This window comes from Myodes glareolus, chromosome 5, assembly GCF_982192425.1.
Source record: "Myodes glareolus chromosome 5, mMyoGla1.1, whole genome shotgun sequence".
Classification (NCBI taxonomy): Eukaryota; Metazoa; Chordata; class Mammalia; order Rodentia; family Cricetidae; genus Myodes; species Myodes glareolus.
Genome location: NC_142030.1, coordinates 33,498,034 through 33,511,075, shown reverse-complemented (window position 1 = coordinate 33,511,075; position 13,042 = coordinate 33,498,034). Strand labels below are relative to the sequence as shown.

At 38.0% G+C, this 13,042-nt stretch overlaps 1 protein-coding gene and 1 non-coding gene across 4 annotated transcripts in view; both read right to left on the bottom strand.

The window, feature by feature from the left end:
• The window catches only part of Parg (poly(ADP-ribose) glycohydrolase), a 98,820-nt gene that overhangs the window by 73,632 nt on the left and 12,146 nt on the right, over positions 1 to 13,042 (bottom strand). For all 3 annotated transcript variants that reach the window (XM_048421409.3, XM_048421411.3, XM_048421410.3), the window contains 3 exons: positions 9,330 to 9,452; positions 9,126 to 9,209; positions 4,130 to 4,204 (listed from right to left, as the gene is read on the bottom strand). In XM_048421409.3, the coding sequence (XP_048277366.1) occupies positions 4,130 to 4,204; positions 9,126 to 9,209; positions 9,330 to 9,452 (282 nt within the window). The remainder of the gene's footprint in view (positions 1 to 4,129; positions 4,205 to 9,125; positions 9,210 to 9,329; positions 9,453 to 13,042) is intronic.
• LOC125392003 (small nucleolar RNA SNORA77) lies at positions 1,362 to 1,481 on the bottom strand. Its single transcript, XR_007229364.1, has one exon. It is a non-coding gene; the product is annotated as a small nucleolar RNA SNORA77 (small nucleolar RNA).

Genomic DNA, 13,042 nt, shown 5'->3' with positions numbered 1-13,042 from the left:
CTCACATAGAAAATAATAAACTGAGGGCTGACCAGATAGCTTAGCAGATAAAGGAACCTTTCCAAAGCTTGATGATCTGGGCTCCATTCCCAGAGTCCACATGGTGGACAAGAAGTGACTCTGAAAGGCTTCTTTGACCTCCACATTACATTTGTGTGGAGATGTGTTCCTGTATACAGTGTATTTAGTGTACACAGCACACTAAATTATTTTTTTTTTAGATTTAGAGTATAATAAAACTGAGCTCTTAACTCATATGCAAAATTTAATGTAAAATGCGTAAAGTAAAGCCAAGTGTAGTGGTGTATGCCTTTAATCCCCAGCACTCAGGTGGAACTCTGTGCTTTGGAGATCAGTCTGGTCCACAAAGTGAGTTCCTTCCAGGACAGCCAGGGCTACAAAGTGAGACCCTGCTTCAAAAACAAAAATACATTAAAAAAAAACAGCTGGGGTCTTGCCCTCCAGGTATCTTTTCTATTGTCCCAAGATGAACTGTAGTTAACGATACTAAGATTTTAATAATACAGACTTAACATTATCTTCTATGACTCTAACCCAATTCACTCTTTTCCTACACATTTTTTTCACATTTTTCTGCTATATGTTTTGTTTTGAATTTTATTATAAACCCCACCAAACACAGCACTCGGGAGGCAGAGGCAGGTGAATCTCTGTGAGTTTGAGGCCAGCCTGGTCTACAAGAGCTAGTTCCAGGACAGTCTCTAAAACTACAGCGAAACCTTGTGTCGAAAAACAAAAACAAAACAAAACAAAAAGATCGGCTCATATTTGTAGCCCTCAGAAATGTAAAACATGACATGTGACCATCTCTATACCTCTAAGTCCTACCTCTGCCAGCCAGCTTCACACCCAAAAGGTTCCACAAACTTAAAACAGGGCTATCAGCTAGAAACCAAGTGTTCAGAACGGATCTTTGCAGACATTTCACATTGAAATCACAATACACTCTGACCTGATAATTTTATTACTAGGATCTATTCTATAAAAATAGCCAATGATGTAGAATTTAGAAATCAACATATTTATTTATTCATTTTAAAGTATTAAAACATTAAAACTGCACATTCAATGTACCTAAGACAGAATCATTTTTTAAAAAATAAAACAATAGGGGACTGGGGAGATGGCTCAGTGTTTAAGAGCACTGGCTGCTCTTCCAGAGGTCCTGAGTTCAATTCCCAGCAACCATATAGTGGCTCACAACCATCTGTAATGAGATCTGGCACCCTCTTCTGGCGTGTGAGTATACATGGAGGCAGAATGTTGTATACATAATAAATAAATAAATCTTTAAAAAAAATAAAACAATATTGGATTGGCAGTCTAGAAATTTCTTTTTTCACTGTGTCCCCAGGAAGCTACATTGTTCCTGATAGCAGCCACAGCACCCCAGAATATTTCTCTAAATAGACAGAAAAAAGTACAGACAGGAGCTGCAGCCAGGTGCAGAATGAATCTGCAAGTATTCTAGAATTTTAAAGAGTGGCTTCAGATATAACGCTTAGCTTAGATTCTTAAAATATACCTACACAGTAATTAAAGAAGGTATTTGACCTCCTGCATACAAAAGAATAAGATAACTTGTCTAATACTATAGAGCCATCAGGGGTCTAATGTGACCTCTGGAACCTGAAACAAACATAGAGTTTTAGTCCCCAGGCTCACTTTCGAAGTTGGAACCATAGAGAGGGCAGTGGGCAGCATTCTATACTATAACAAGGCCTCCATGATCCAGATATACAATAAATCTGAAAGCACAAAAGCGCAACATTCAGTCTTACAAATAATGCTTGTGAATTCAACACTGGAAAATAAAAAGATAGCAAGTAGAATGTCTCCTACGCCAACTGCATTTTCATGTTTTAGGTCTCTTCCCAACCAAAATGCAATATTAATATGAAGTTTTAAATAATATTCCTGTCTGGCCCCTGACAAAGCAGAAGTCCTAGAACAGAGATTCCTTGTTTGTTTGTCTTGTTGTTGTTTTTGAGACAGGGTTTCTCTGTAGCTTTGGAGTCTGTTCTTGAACCCGCTCTGTAGACCAGGATGGCCTTGAACTCAGAGACTCAGATATCTGCCTGTTTCTGCCTTCCAAGTGCTGGGATTAAATGAATTCGCCGCCACCACACGGTGAGAACAGAGATTCTTAACCTATCAATGTCACTGGAAATGTCAGAAATGTCACAGAAATTGTATCTGAGGGTACTGTGTGTTTGGGAAGGATTGGTAACAGACATCACAAACATCTCACTCTTTACTCAACACACTTTTCATCTAGTATTTTCCTGATCTGCTAACTTTGAAAACCAGTCTGACAACCCGGTCACATCTAAAGTCAAGACCATGAGTATTTAGAGTGCCTGGTAGACACAGAGGTCAAGACCTTCAAGTCTCTACCAGGAATGCTTTAACCTGCTAGATCATGCCAAGAGTTCAAAAATAAAGTTAAGAGAGTTCCAAAAGACAACTTAAGACATCTGTCATAGAAATAAAAAGGGGGTGTGACCTCATTTTGGAGGAGGTCAGCAGAGAACTCTAGGTCTGGAGAAACAGAATGTTAAAAGAAAGGTGGAAGGAACTTTATCACTTCTCAGAAAATGAGGCAGCATGCAGGGAACAAGCTATGTGCAGAGGGAAATCACAGGACAACTACGGTACATGTGACTGGGCTAGACTGTTTCCACTAGGGACACCTTCGCTCAACAAGTCCATCTCAAAAATCACAGCTACTCATTTGTGAAATGGAAAAATAGTAATGATTTTAATTACCTCAAAATTATTTCCCTGAAAGACAGCTAGGGAGGAAAAGGCATGAAGTAACAATGTAGCCATATTCACAGTTCAACAACTATTCTCTCTTACATAACCAAACTGTAGAATATTAAACATTGCAATTTATAATGTTCTAAGAACAATTTTGTTTCTATTATTAGCAAATGAAGCATAAATGACTGAAAGGATTCAAAATAACCTGAGAAATACAAACAACTCAAATTGTAATTTTTAAAAGATTATATATAAAAGTACCTATTTGGGGGTAGAAACTTAGTCACTTAGCAAAAGTATACTGTCAATTTTGGGACAGCTCTTTTTGGTAAATAGTTTGGCAACTTCTTCTAAAACTAAAAAATATACTTAAAAACATCTTGAGATATTTACCTCAAAGGAACAAAAACTCAAGTTCATGTAAAAATGTACAAAGGTCAAAGCAATTTTAATTGAAAAAAAAAACAAAGAAGGTTAGGGTTAGGGTTACAATTACTGCATAGTTCGGAATCAACTAGATCTGTGTTCACCCAGGCTGTTCTTAACTGGTGATCCTCCTGCCTGCCTCTGCCTCATTACTGCTAGGATGATAAACATGCACCATCATACCGCACTCCAAAATGCAATGTTAAAAGACGTTTCCTGCCATTTTTTACAAAGAGATTCTGCTGGTAGTTCTAACGTGATGCTCTTACCACACTGAGGGCATAGGAAGCTCCAGTAGCTCCAGAAAATTACTTTACAGCATGTATGCAGACTACCAAGAGATACGTGCTTTTGTATCTCTTCACCTCAACACCAAATTTCTGGGATTATAAAGAAATAATCTGATAAATACATAGACACATACTTTAACATGACATGTAACTATTGTATGTGTGTACACATACACACATTACTGTAGTGTAGATGATAATAAGCTAAAATTTCACAGCCTACATATGTGCATAATAGCAATTTCATACATAAATCACAACACCTTTGTGCGGGCTCATATTTGTAATCCCAGCATTCAGGAGATAGGCAACAGTGTCAGGAGTTTGAGGGCAGCCCAGGCTAAAATATTTTGAGACATTGTCTAAAAATTCAAAAGAGGAAAACATGTAGTCATGGAACAGATACATACATTGATAATAATGATAACAGTATTAACGATGTAAAAAAAATACTATAACAAGGAAATAAAATAAAATTCAGTACCAAATTATCTACCTAAATCAAGCATTTGGAAAACCATTAAGTAAAATAAAATTTTGTTGGTAAAGAAGAATTCTATGGACTGTTCTCAGACCTTTTTAAAAAGTAGTACCATGTACAGCCAAAGAAATAGGCACACTTTTACCTTATCCCAGAAATCGATCAAAGCTGTAAAGTCCCATTTCTTAGAATATGCCACATTGTATTTCAAAATAGCATCCTATGAAAAAACAGAAACAAAAAGCTCATGACACAGTCATGTAAGTTATCTTTTACAATTTGCTTCCAGCAAATTTCTTAATGCTTAAGCAAGCTTCCTTCTGACATTAGCTATTCCACATTAGTAGCTATGGACAAACAGAATGCACACTAATTTATTACTCACGTAAGAAAAATGAGATTAGGTATGTTAAGCAATGGGAAGAAAACATAATTACCCTAAAACATGCATTCTAAATGGGGGCAATGTACTCCAACTGGACAAAAATCAGACTTTAAGGGATTAAAAAAACAGAGATTACAATGGTTTGTGGTTGACATCATATGTTATGTGTGTATATATATGTTATCTATATCTCTGTGTGCATACACACATATGTATAAAATACACATCACATACATAGAGTTATATATACTATATATATTTACATATTCTCACACAGAGATATATAGTTACTTGAAATACTAAAATAACATAGGTAGGGAATAAAGAAAGAAGTGTTTAAAAGGAAAAGATTAAAACAGTGTCTTTAAGTATAAAATGGTACTTCCCCCCTCACCTTTGGCTACTGTGTGTGTGTGTCACTGACCAGAACTAACTGACTAGACGGCTGGAGAAGCTCCAGGGTCTGCTCGTCTCCATCTCCCTAAGCACTCAGGTTTTTTTTAATTTTTTTTTTTGGTTTTTGTTGTTGTTGTTGTTTGTTTTTCCAAGACAGGGTTTCTCTGTAGCTTTGGAGCCTGTCCTGGAGCTAGCTCTTGTAGACCAGGCTGGCCTCAAACTCACAGAGATCCACCTGCCTCTGCCTCCCTAGTGCTGGGATTAAAGGTGTGTGCCTCCACCACCACTTGATCCACACTGACTTTTTTAAATGGGCGCCAGGGATCCAAATTCAAGTCCTCATGTTTGCACAGCAAATACTTTACCGACTAAGCCACCTCTCTAGCCCCTACTTTTCACTATTTTCATAAACTATAAAATATAACTTTGTTAGTATAGAAAAATTATATTTACTTTTCTCAAACCCTGTGACAGAGTTGAATTATTTTACAGCCAAAAAAGTAAGCACACTTTTGCCTTATCCCAGAAATTAACAGCACAGCTGTAGAGAACTTGACATGGTGGCACAAAGCCTAGCCAGTTCACACCAGTTATATATTGATATGGAATGGCAAGTCAAACGATGCCATCTACTGGTTTAAGTTTTCGCTATTGGAGTAAATAATACTATGAATTGTGTTTCCACAGTTAAGATAGTCATAAAGCAATCCATTAGTTGGCACAGAAAAAACTATTATTTATAATTAGATCTTATCCCATTTTTTTCACCTACTTCATCGTATTTTATATTATTAATAAATTAATAAGTAGAATTTATAAACAATTATAATAATTCAATATTTTTCTGAAGAAATATACAAGTCTAAAATCCACCGTGTTAAATTATTATTATAAAGGTTCTAAACTGCTTTATCACTAAAAAGATATATAAAAAGCTCCCTGGAAAATACTTCATGTTACACAATGAACAATACCTCCATTAAAGCCTGAACCTACAAAAACATACTATATTTACTTGGAATCAAAGGATATCCAAGTTCCTTCAGAAAAACATTAACCACAGAATAAAAAGTAAAAGCTTTTTTTTTTCATAAGCCATAAAATAACATTTCTGTTAAGAGTTAAAAGATATTTAAAGTATTATTTCCAGTCTTTGGTATCTGGTTTCAAAATGTTCTATGATATGGTAAACAGCAATGTCTACAAACAAACAAATAGACAAATGATGCAGGCATATACTTTATCACATAGGTGAATCTCAAAATTCTTCATTTAAATCAAACACTGCAGCACACATATTATAAAGCTCCTCACGTGTAAATTATAAACCAATCTATAGTGGAAAAGAGGGCAAACTACTTGAGGTCAGAGCAGAAGGCGAAGGCAGTGATAAAGGGGCCAGGAGACTCTTTGGGTATGACAGAAACGGGAAGTATCTTGACTGGTAGAGACTTCAACAGCAGATACAAATGTCACAATTGATTAAATTACATCAAAAGTGTGCTTTTATGATTCCTCAAAGTTGATTAGAAAAACATATTAAAAAGTGTTTATTTTCCTATTCCTTCAACAACTTTTATAATTAGATTAACTCCAGTAACATTATTGCATGACATCTGTGGAAGATTGGTTCAAGCCTCTTTTAGGATACCAAAATCTGAGTATTCTCAATTCTCTTACATAAGCGGCATAGCATTTGCATATAATTAGGCACACTCTCCTTTACATTTGGTTTATTTACAATTGATAAAACAGTGTAAATGCTATTTAGATAGGCATACTCTATTGTTTAAGATCTAACTGTAAGAAAAAAACTGAGCATGTTTAATTATACCCACAATTTTCTTTTCTTTCTTTTTTTTGAATCAGGGTCTCACATTGTGGTTCAGGCTAGCCTAGAAATCATTTTGTAGCTCATGCTAGTCTCAAACATCACAGCAAACTTCATATCACACAAAGAGTGGTGCCATGCCTGACTCACAGATTCGTTATTTTCTTTCTTTCTCTCTTTCTTTCTCTTTCTTTTTTCTTTCTTTCTTGTCTTTCTTTCTCTTTTTTCTTTTTTTAAGATTTATTTATACAGTATCCTGCCTGTAGGCCAGAAGAGGGAACCAGGTGGTTGTGAGCCACCATGTGGTTGCTGGGAATTGAACTCAAGACTTTTGGAAGGGTAGTCAGTGCTCTTAACCGCTGAGCCATCTCTCCAGCCCCAGATTCGTTATTTTCAAACCACAGCTGGAAAAGCACCTGGAAGGCTAGTAGTATATCCAAATGGATTTACTTTTACTCTATTCTTCAACCCTCAAAGTAGCTGCCATGAGTTCTTCACTAGAAGGGCTGGGGGCTAGTTTGCAGTTAGCTGTCAACTACGCTACTTCTTTTTAGCTCACAATAATAAACATAAGGACCTATCTGCACAAATTATCCAGCACACTATTAACAGAAATAGTACTGAGGATAGTGTATCTCTTTTAATCTTTGAATATCTGAACTCTCCAAATCTACCACTGAATGAGTAAATAGTAAAAAGATTATAACAACCACAAGGCTTTATCTTTACTTCTTCCTTTCGGGTTATCATTCTCTGAACAAAGAAATTAAAGCAGATATAAGAAATTCTGAGAGATTACCTCGTTCTGTTGATAAGCTAAACTAAAGGGAATACCACATTAAAGCAATTACCCCTTCCTAGAGTAATAAAGGTGCACCAAAAAACTGCTGAAGAGACAAGCAGACTAATTCAGAATGCTCTCTGATAATTGTGTAAAGAAAAAATATGAAAATTCTAAAAACTAGGTCCTATCAGAAGGACAAAAAGAACCCAACACAGTGTTTTCAAAAAGCACTCAAGCAGTGCTCTCAGAAAGTGTTTGTAAGGCCGGGCACGTCCTTAATCCCAGCACTTGGGAGACAGAGGCAGGCGGATCTCTGTGAGTTCCAGGACAGCCAAGGCTGTTACATAGAGAAACCCTGTCTAGAAAAACAACTGAACCCCCCCCCAAAAAAAAAAAAAAAAAAAAGCCAACTGTGGAGGGCCGGACCACATTCTCCATTGTTTCTAGGAACAAAGGTAGAGATTGACCTCTGTGACCCCAAGGTGTGGCGGCACACGCCTTTAGTCCTGATGCCTGGGCGGCAGAGGCAGATTGACCTCTGTGACCTCAAGGCGTGGTAGTATACGCCTTTGGTCCCAATGCCTGGGAGGCAGAGACAAGCAGATCTCTGTGAGTTCAAGGTGATGTAGCACACGCCTTTAATCCCAGCGCCCGTGCTTTGTAACTCTCTACCGCTGCGTCCCTGCCTACTCCCGAGGCATCATCTGGGATAATGGGCAGTGGACAGATCCAAGAGTGACACGTCAGAAGCGAGGACTGTTTCCTTTATAAGGGCTGGGTTCCCCTCATTCGGGGTCTCCGCTTTGGAAGCTGATGCTCTCCCTCTCAAGAGGCATTAAAGCTTTACTGCAGAAGTATCCTAAGTGCCCCACGTCGTTCTTGCTGGCGAGACGGTAGCGCGGGACAGCCAACAAAACAAAAAAGCTTTTTAAAAGGGATAAAATGTTAAAAATACATATATCAATGCTTTTCATATAAAGAAAATAGGAAGAAAACCCGCAGAACTCTTAACAAACTTAAAACTAATTTGATAGAAAACAAGAAACCCAACAGTGTCCCTAACAAATCAGGACTCTGAAAGAAACGAGTAACATCACAAAGCACAGGCACCTGTGCCACGATTCATATAAGCTTTATTTTTTTTTTTTTGGCTATTTTTCTAACAAAACATGCATGTTCATGCCTACTGTAGATATTAGGGGAAAAAAATCTATTGATTATCCTAGGCTCTTAAATAAAAAATTAAATTACTGCTCATACGTAAAACTAATAAATAATTAAACTCCTAAAATAATAAGGGCAATAAAAATAGAATATTTAATGTATATTTTAATCATTGACAGGTACAGTTTTCCTTCTGGCAAAAGTGCTGAGGTTATAATTCTTTCTTGATTTCCTATTAAATACATTGTAATAGCATGATAATTTTAAAACAAACAAAAGAGGCTTAAGCTGAGGGAAATTGGGCAGAGAATCAAGAAACTGAAGTCTTATTGCTGGTTTACCAAATTATCCTACGCGGCTCTAGGCAAGTCATTTACAACTCTCAATTCTGCTACTCTATTACGAGTGACTATGGAAATCAAGAATCTACCAAGCCTGCCTAAGCAACAGGAAACAAACACTGCATATGAAGACTGCTGTCATCTGGGTCTAGGCCATTATGATCGAAAACTGTCTGAGGGACAAATTAAAGAACCTGTCTCTCAGAGCTACGTAGGAGACAGGACTGGAAGAGAACGTACCTTCAGGTTCTGGGGTCGTGTGAATTTGTTGAGAAGTGCAGTCTGAATGAGCTCCCACCGGCTCCCTGCAGTTCGCTCACCATTCTGACAGAAGATAAAATAGGCAAGATCAAAGCATTTTAAACTGTTCTGCATCACAATCCAAAAGCCAAACAAGTGCTAAACCATGGCCCTGGGGCTAAACACTTCCGTTTTTATATTTACCTCATCTTCCACAGGGTACAGGTTTTGCTCAGAACAAGGCATTTTAACATGCTTGTTATCCCACAAATCTTTATAATGTGTTGGAAAAGGTTTCGGGACATCTCCTGCTCGCAGGAGGTCTACCTGAAATACAGAGTAAACAGGAAAACCAACCGTAAGTACATAGAAACTAAGCTCTGTCTACAAAGCAGCCTAAATAGATGCTGCAGTGGAGACCAGTTTCCAGGCAAGAAACGCCACGAATCCCTCTTAAACTGCCACCACACCTCACCTCTCACAATCTCCACGTCCTGAGTTTTACATGCACTTGACACACCCACACTTCCTATCTCCCTCCTCCCACTCCAGCAGCTCCAGATACTGACTCCCTCAAAAACCCTTTTTCATATTTTGGGATGACACCATCTTTGAAAATAGCCCGAGTTTTAGAGTCTTTGCCCAAGTTCTCACCAAAATGCCATTTATTTGAGACAAGTCAGAAAACTAAGTCCAGAAGCAGCAAATTCTTCCATATCACATGTTTGCATATATACTATCTTCTCTCTTTTAATACAGTTAATAGCAGTTATCATCTTCTTACTTTTCCTTTATCGATTTAAACCTCAATTCTCATCTTTATTTTCCTCACCACTGTGAAGTTTTTGGGAACTTTTAAATAAGAAGTTAATACAGTTCTTTATTAGACCACTATCATACTGGACAACACTTTTTTTTCTTAGTGTGTGTGTGTGTGTGTGTGTGTGTGTGTATGTGTATGTGTGTGTGTTTGCTAGTGTTCACAAGAGGACAGATTGCATGTGCAGGAATGTGCACATGCATGTAAAGGCCAGAGGCAATAGGTCAATATTACGTGTCTTCCTCTGTTACTATGCACTTTACTTAAACACTAGTAATCACTATTGTGTGTGTGGGTGAGTGTGTATGTATGATACATGTATGTGGGCACATATGTGCCCCAAGTGGATATAGAGAGCAGAAGGAAACATTGGTTTTGGGGATCAAAGGCAGGTTGTCAGGCTTGCGCGGTCTGCTGAGCCATCTACCTGAATTCAATCTCTCACTGAACCTGGAGCTGACTGATCTGGCTAGAATGGTTGCCTGGCCAGTTAACCCCAAGAATCCTCCTGTTTCCACCACTCTACCCCCACCGATAGGATTACGGGTAAGCACTGTCACACCAAACTGCTTTTTAAAGATTTAATTTTCATTTATGTGTACATGTTCTGTGTTTATATGCCAGATGTTTAAGAGTGTCTCAGGAGGCCTGAGGAGGGTGTCAGAACCCCCAGAACTGGGGTTAAAAGGCGCTGTGAGCTGCCCAGTGCGGGTGCTGGGAAGCGAACAGGTCTGCCATAAAAGCAAGTGCTCTTGTTGCTGAACCCTTTCTCTAGATCTTACCTGGTTTTAGATGAGTGCTGGGATCCAGACAGGTCCTCATACTTATGTGTCAAGCACTTTAACAACTGTGCCATCTCCCTAGCCTCAATACAGGTATTTCCTTTCATCATGAAAATTAAATTTCTTGAGAAATAACTATTTAATTTTTTCCACTAGAAAATGTAAGATAGAACCTGGCATGCACATATATGTGTATGTGTGTGCCACTGTAAACATACACAAAGCTATCACAATCAGCATTAAATAAATCTTTGAGGAAAATAAAAGATTTTCATTTTGCCTATTCTAGTTATTTCAAATAAATGGAAACATACAACATGTAGGATTTTTGGTCTGTCATCTTCACTTATCAGAATGTTTTCAAGGTTTATCCTAATGTTATATTTTACTGAAGAAAATAATCACATAAATTTTTTTAAAGTATAATATACTATGAATGAGAGGTATGTGGTATTATAATGACCTATTCTAGAAAGATTCAATCAGGTGAGTCGAGAGACTTAAGATAGTGATAGTACAGCTGATTGCTAAGGAAGAAAAGAAAGCTAACTGAGAGTAGAAAGGCACTGGTCACATAGTATTATTTCTGTTCATTCTGACTTGAAGGATCACCCAAAGGACCATGTATTAAAGGCTTAACACTCAGACCCCAGTACTATGGAAGGTAGTGGAACTTTTTTTTTTTTTTTTTTTTTTTTTGGTTTTGGTTTTTCGAGACAGGGTTTCTCTGTAGCTTTGGTGCCTGTCCTGGAGCTAGCTCTTGTAGACCAGGCTGGCCTCGAACTCACAGAGATCCGCCTGCCTCTGCCTCCCGAGTGCTGGGATTAAAGGCGTGCGCCACCACCGCCCGGCTTGGAACTTTTGATACCAGTCCTAGTGGAAGTAAATCTCTGATTTCTTCCTATCTCTTCTTGGCTCCCAGGATGCCAAGAGATTAACAGATCTCCTTCTTCATGCTCTCTTACTGTGATGTACTAAATAGCCACAGGCCTGCAGCAACAGATAAAAGCAATCACACTGTGGACTCTGAAACTCCAAGCCAAAATAAACCTTGCTTCCTATAAGTTTATCATCTCAAGTATTTTGTCATACTCACAGAAATCTGACCACAAAAGAAAGTTGGTACCAAGAAGTGCAGTATCTCATAATGTGGTTCAGAAACTTTTTTAGTTTGCTTATGGGCAAAGTTTGGAGACACAAGCCAGAGAAAACTTAAGAGTTCTATAAAGGGCTTAGTGGGTAAGTCTGGTAGTTCAGAAAGCTGATAGGAGTGTGGACAGTAGAAGCTGTATTGATGAATCCAGATAGAAATAAGGACTCTCCTGCAAATCGGCCTAGAAGCCATTTGTGTTTAATTCTGGTAAATAACTTGTTTCTATTTCCTAAGGCTTTCTCTGAGTTTGAGTTTTAAAATGGCAAGACTGATTTATCAAATGATAAATGAAATTTTAAGGCAGCAGAACAATGAGGCTGTGGCATGAGTCATGCTGGCTGCATTAACCATACTTACAGTAAGAACAGAGAACAAAAAGATCTGAAAAACTAATAATTTAGGCAAAAATAGCACACAGAAAATTGGGGACAGGAATGTGCTGCTATTAAAGTGAGTATCACCACTAAAAAGAGATCAGGTACTTTGTACTTGGACAATAAGGAAGATACCCAAGGGCTTCTCAAAAACTGTGAGGCCTTATCTAGCCAAGACATCATCTGCCACAAGCTCAAAGATTCAAAACAAACAAACCAATCACAACAGAGAGTTTTCCAAGACAGTCGCTGCTGGAGAAGGGAGACTCAGAATTCCTGACTGCACAAGGTCACTAGTGAATCGCTTTCCTTTGTTAAGTCAGAGGATTTAAAGCTGCTAAATATAGTCCGGGTAATTCCGTGCATCTCTTGCCAACAACAGACCTCAACACTGTCTACTATGCAAGTTATAATCATGGTAGGGTTTCTACTGAGGTTTCAAACCAAAGCCTGAAAGTCAGTCAGTACATGACAAGGTCAGAGTTCCTGCAAGCTTCCTCTGACAGAAATGAAGATAATGAACCTAAAGCTGCAATGTAGACCCTGGGAAATATGCCACAGAAAATGCAAAAGTAGGTACAGAGCTACAAAAAGCAGGAGTTGTTGCTTTACAGAAACAGAATTCCTATTTGGGAAGACGAAAAGACTGGGAATGGGTATCAGTGACGGTTGTACAACACTGTCAATATACTTAATGTCACTGAATCACAAACACAAACATCACTACAGTGGTAAACTTTGTGCTATGTGCACTTTACCACAACTTAACAAAAAGTGAGATTGGTTTT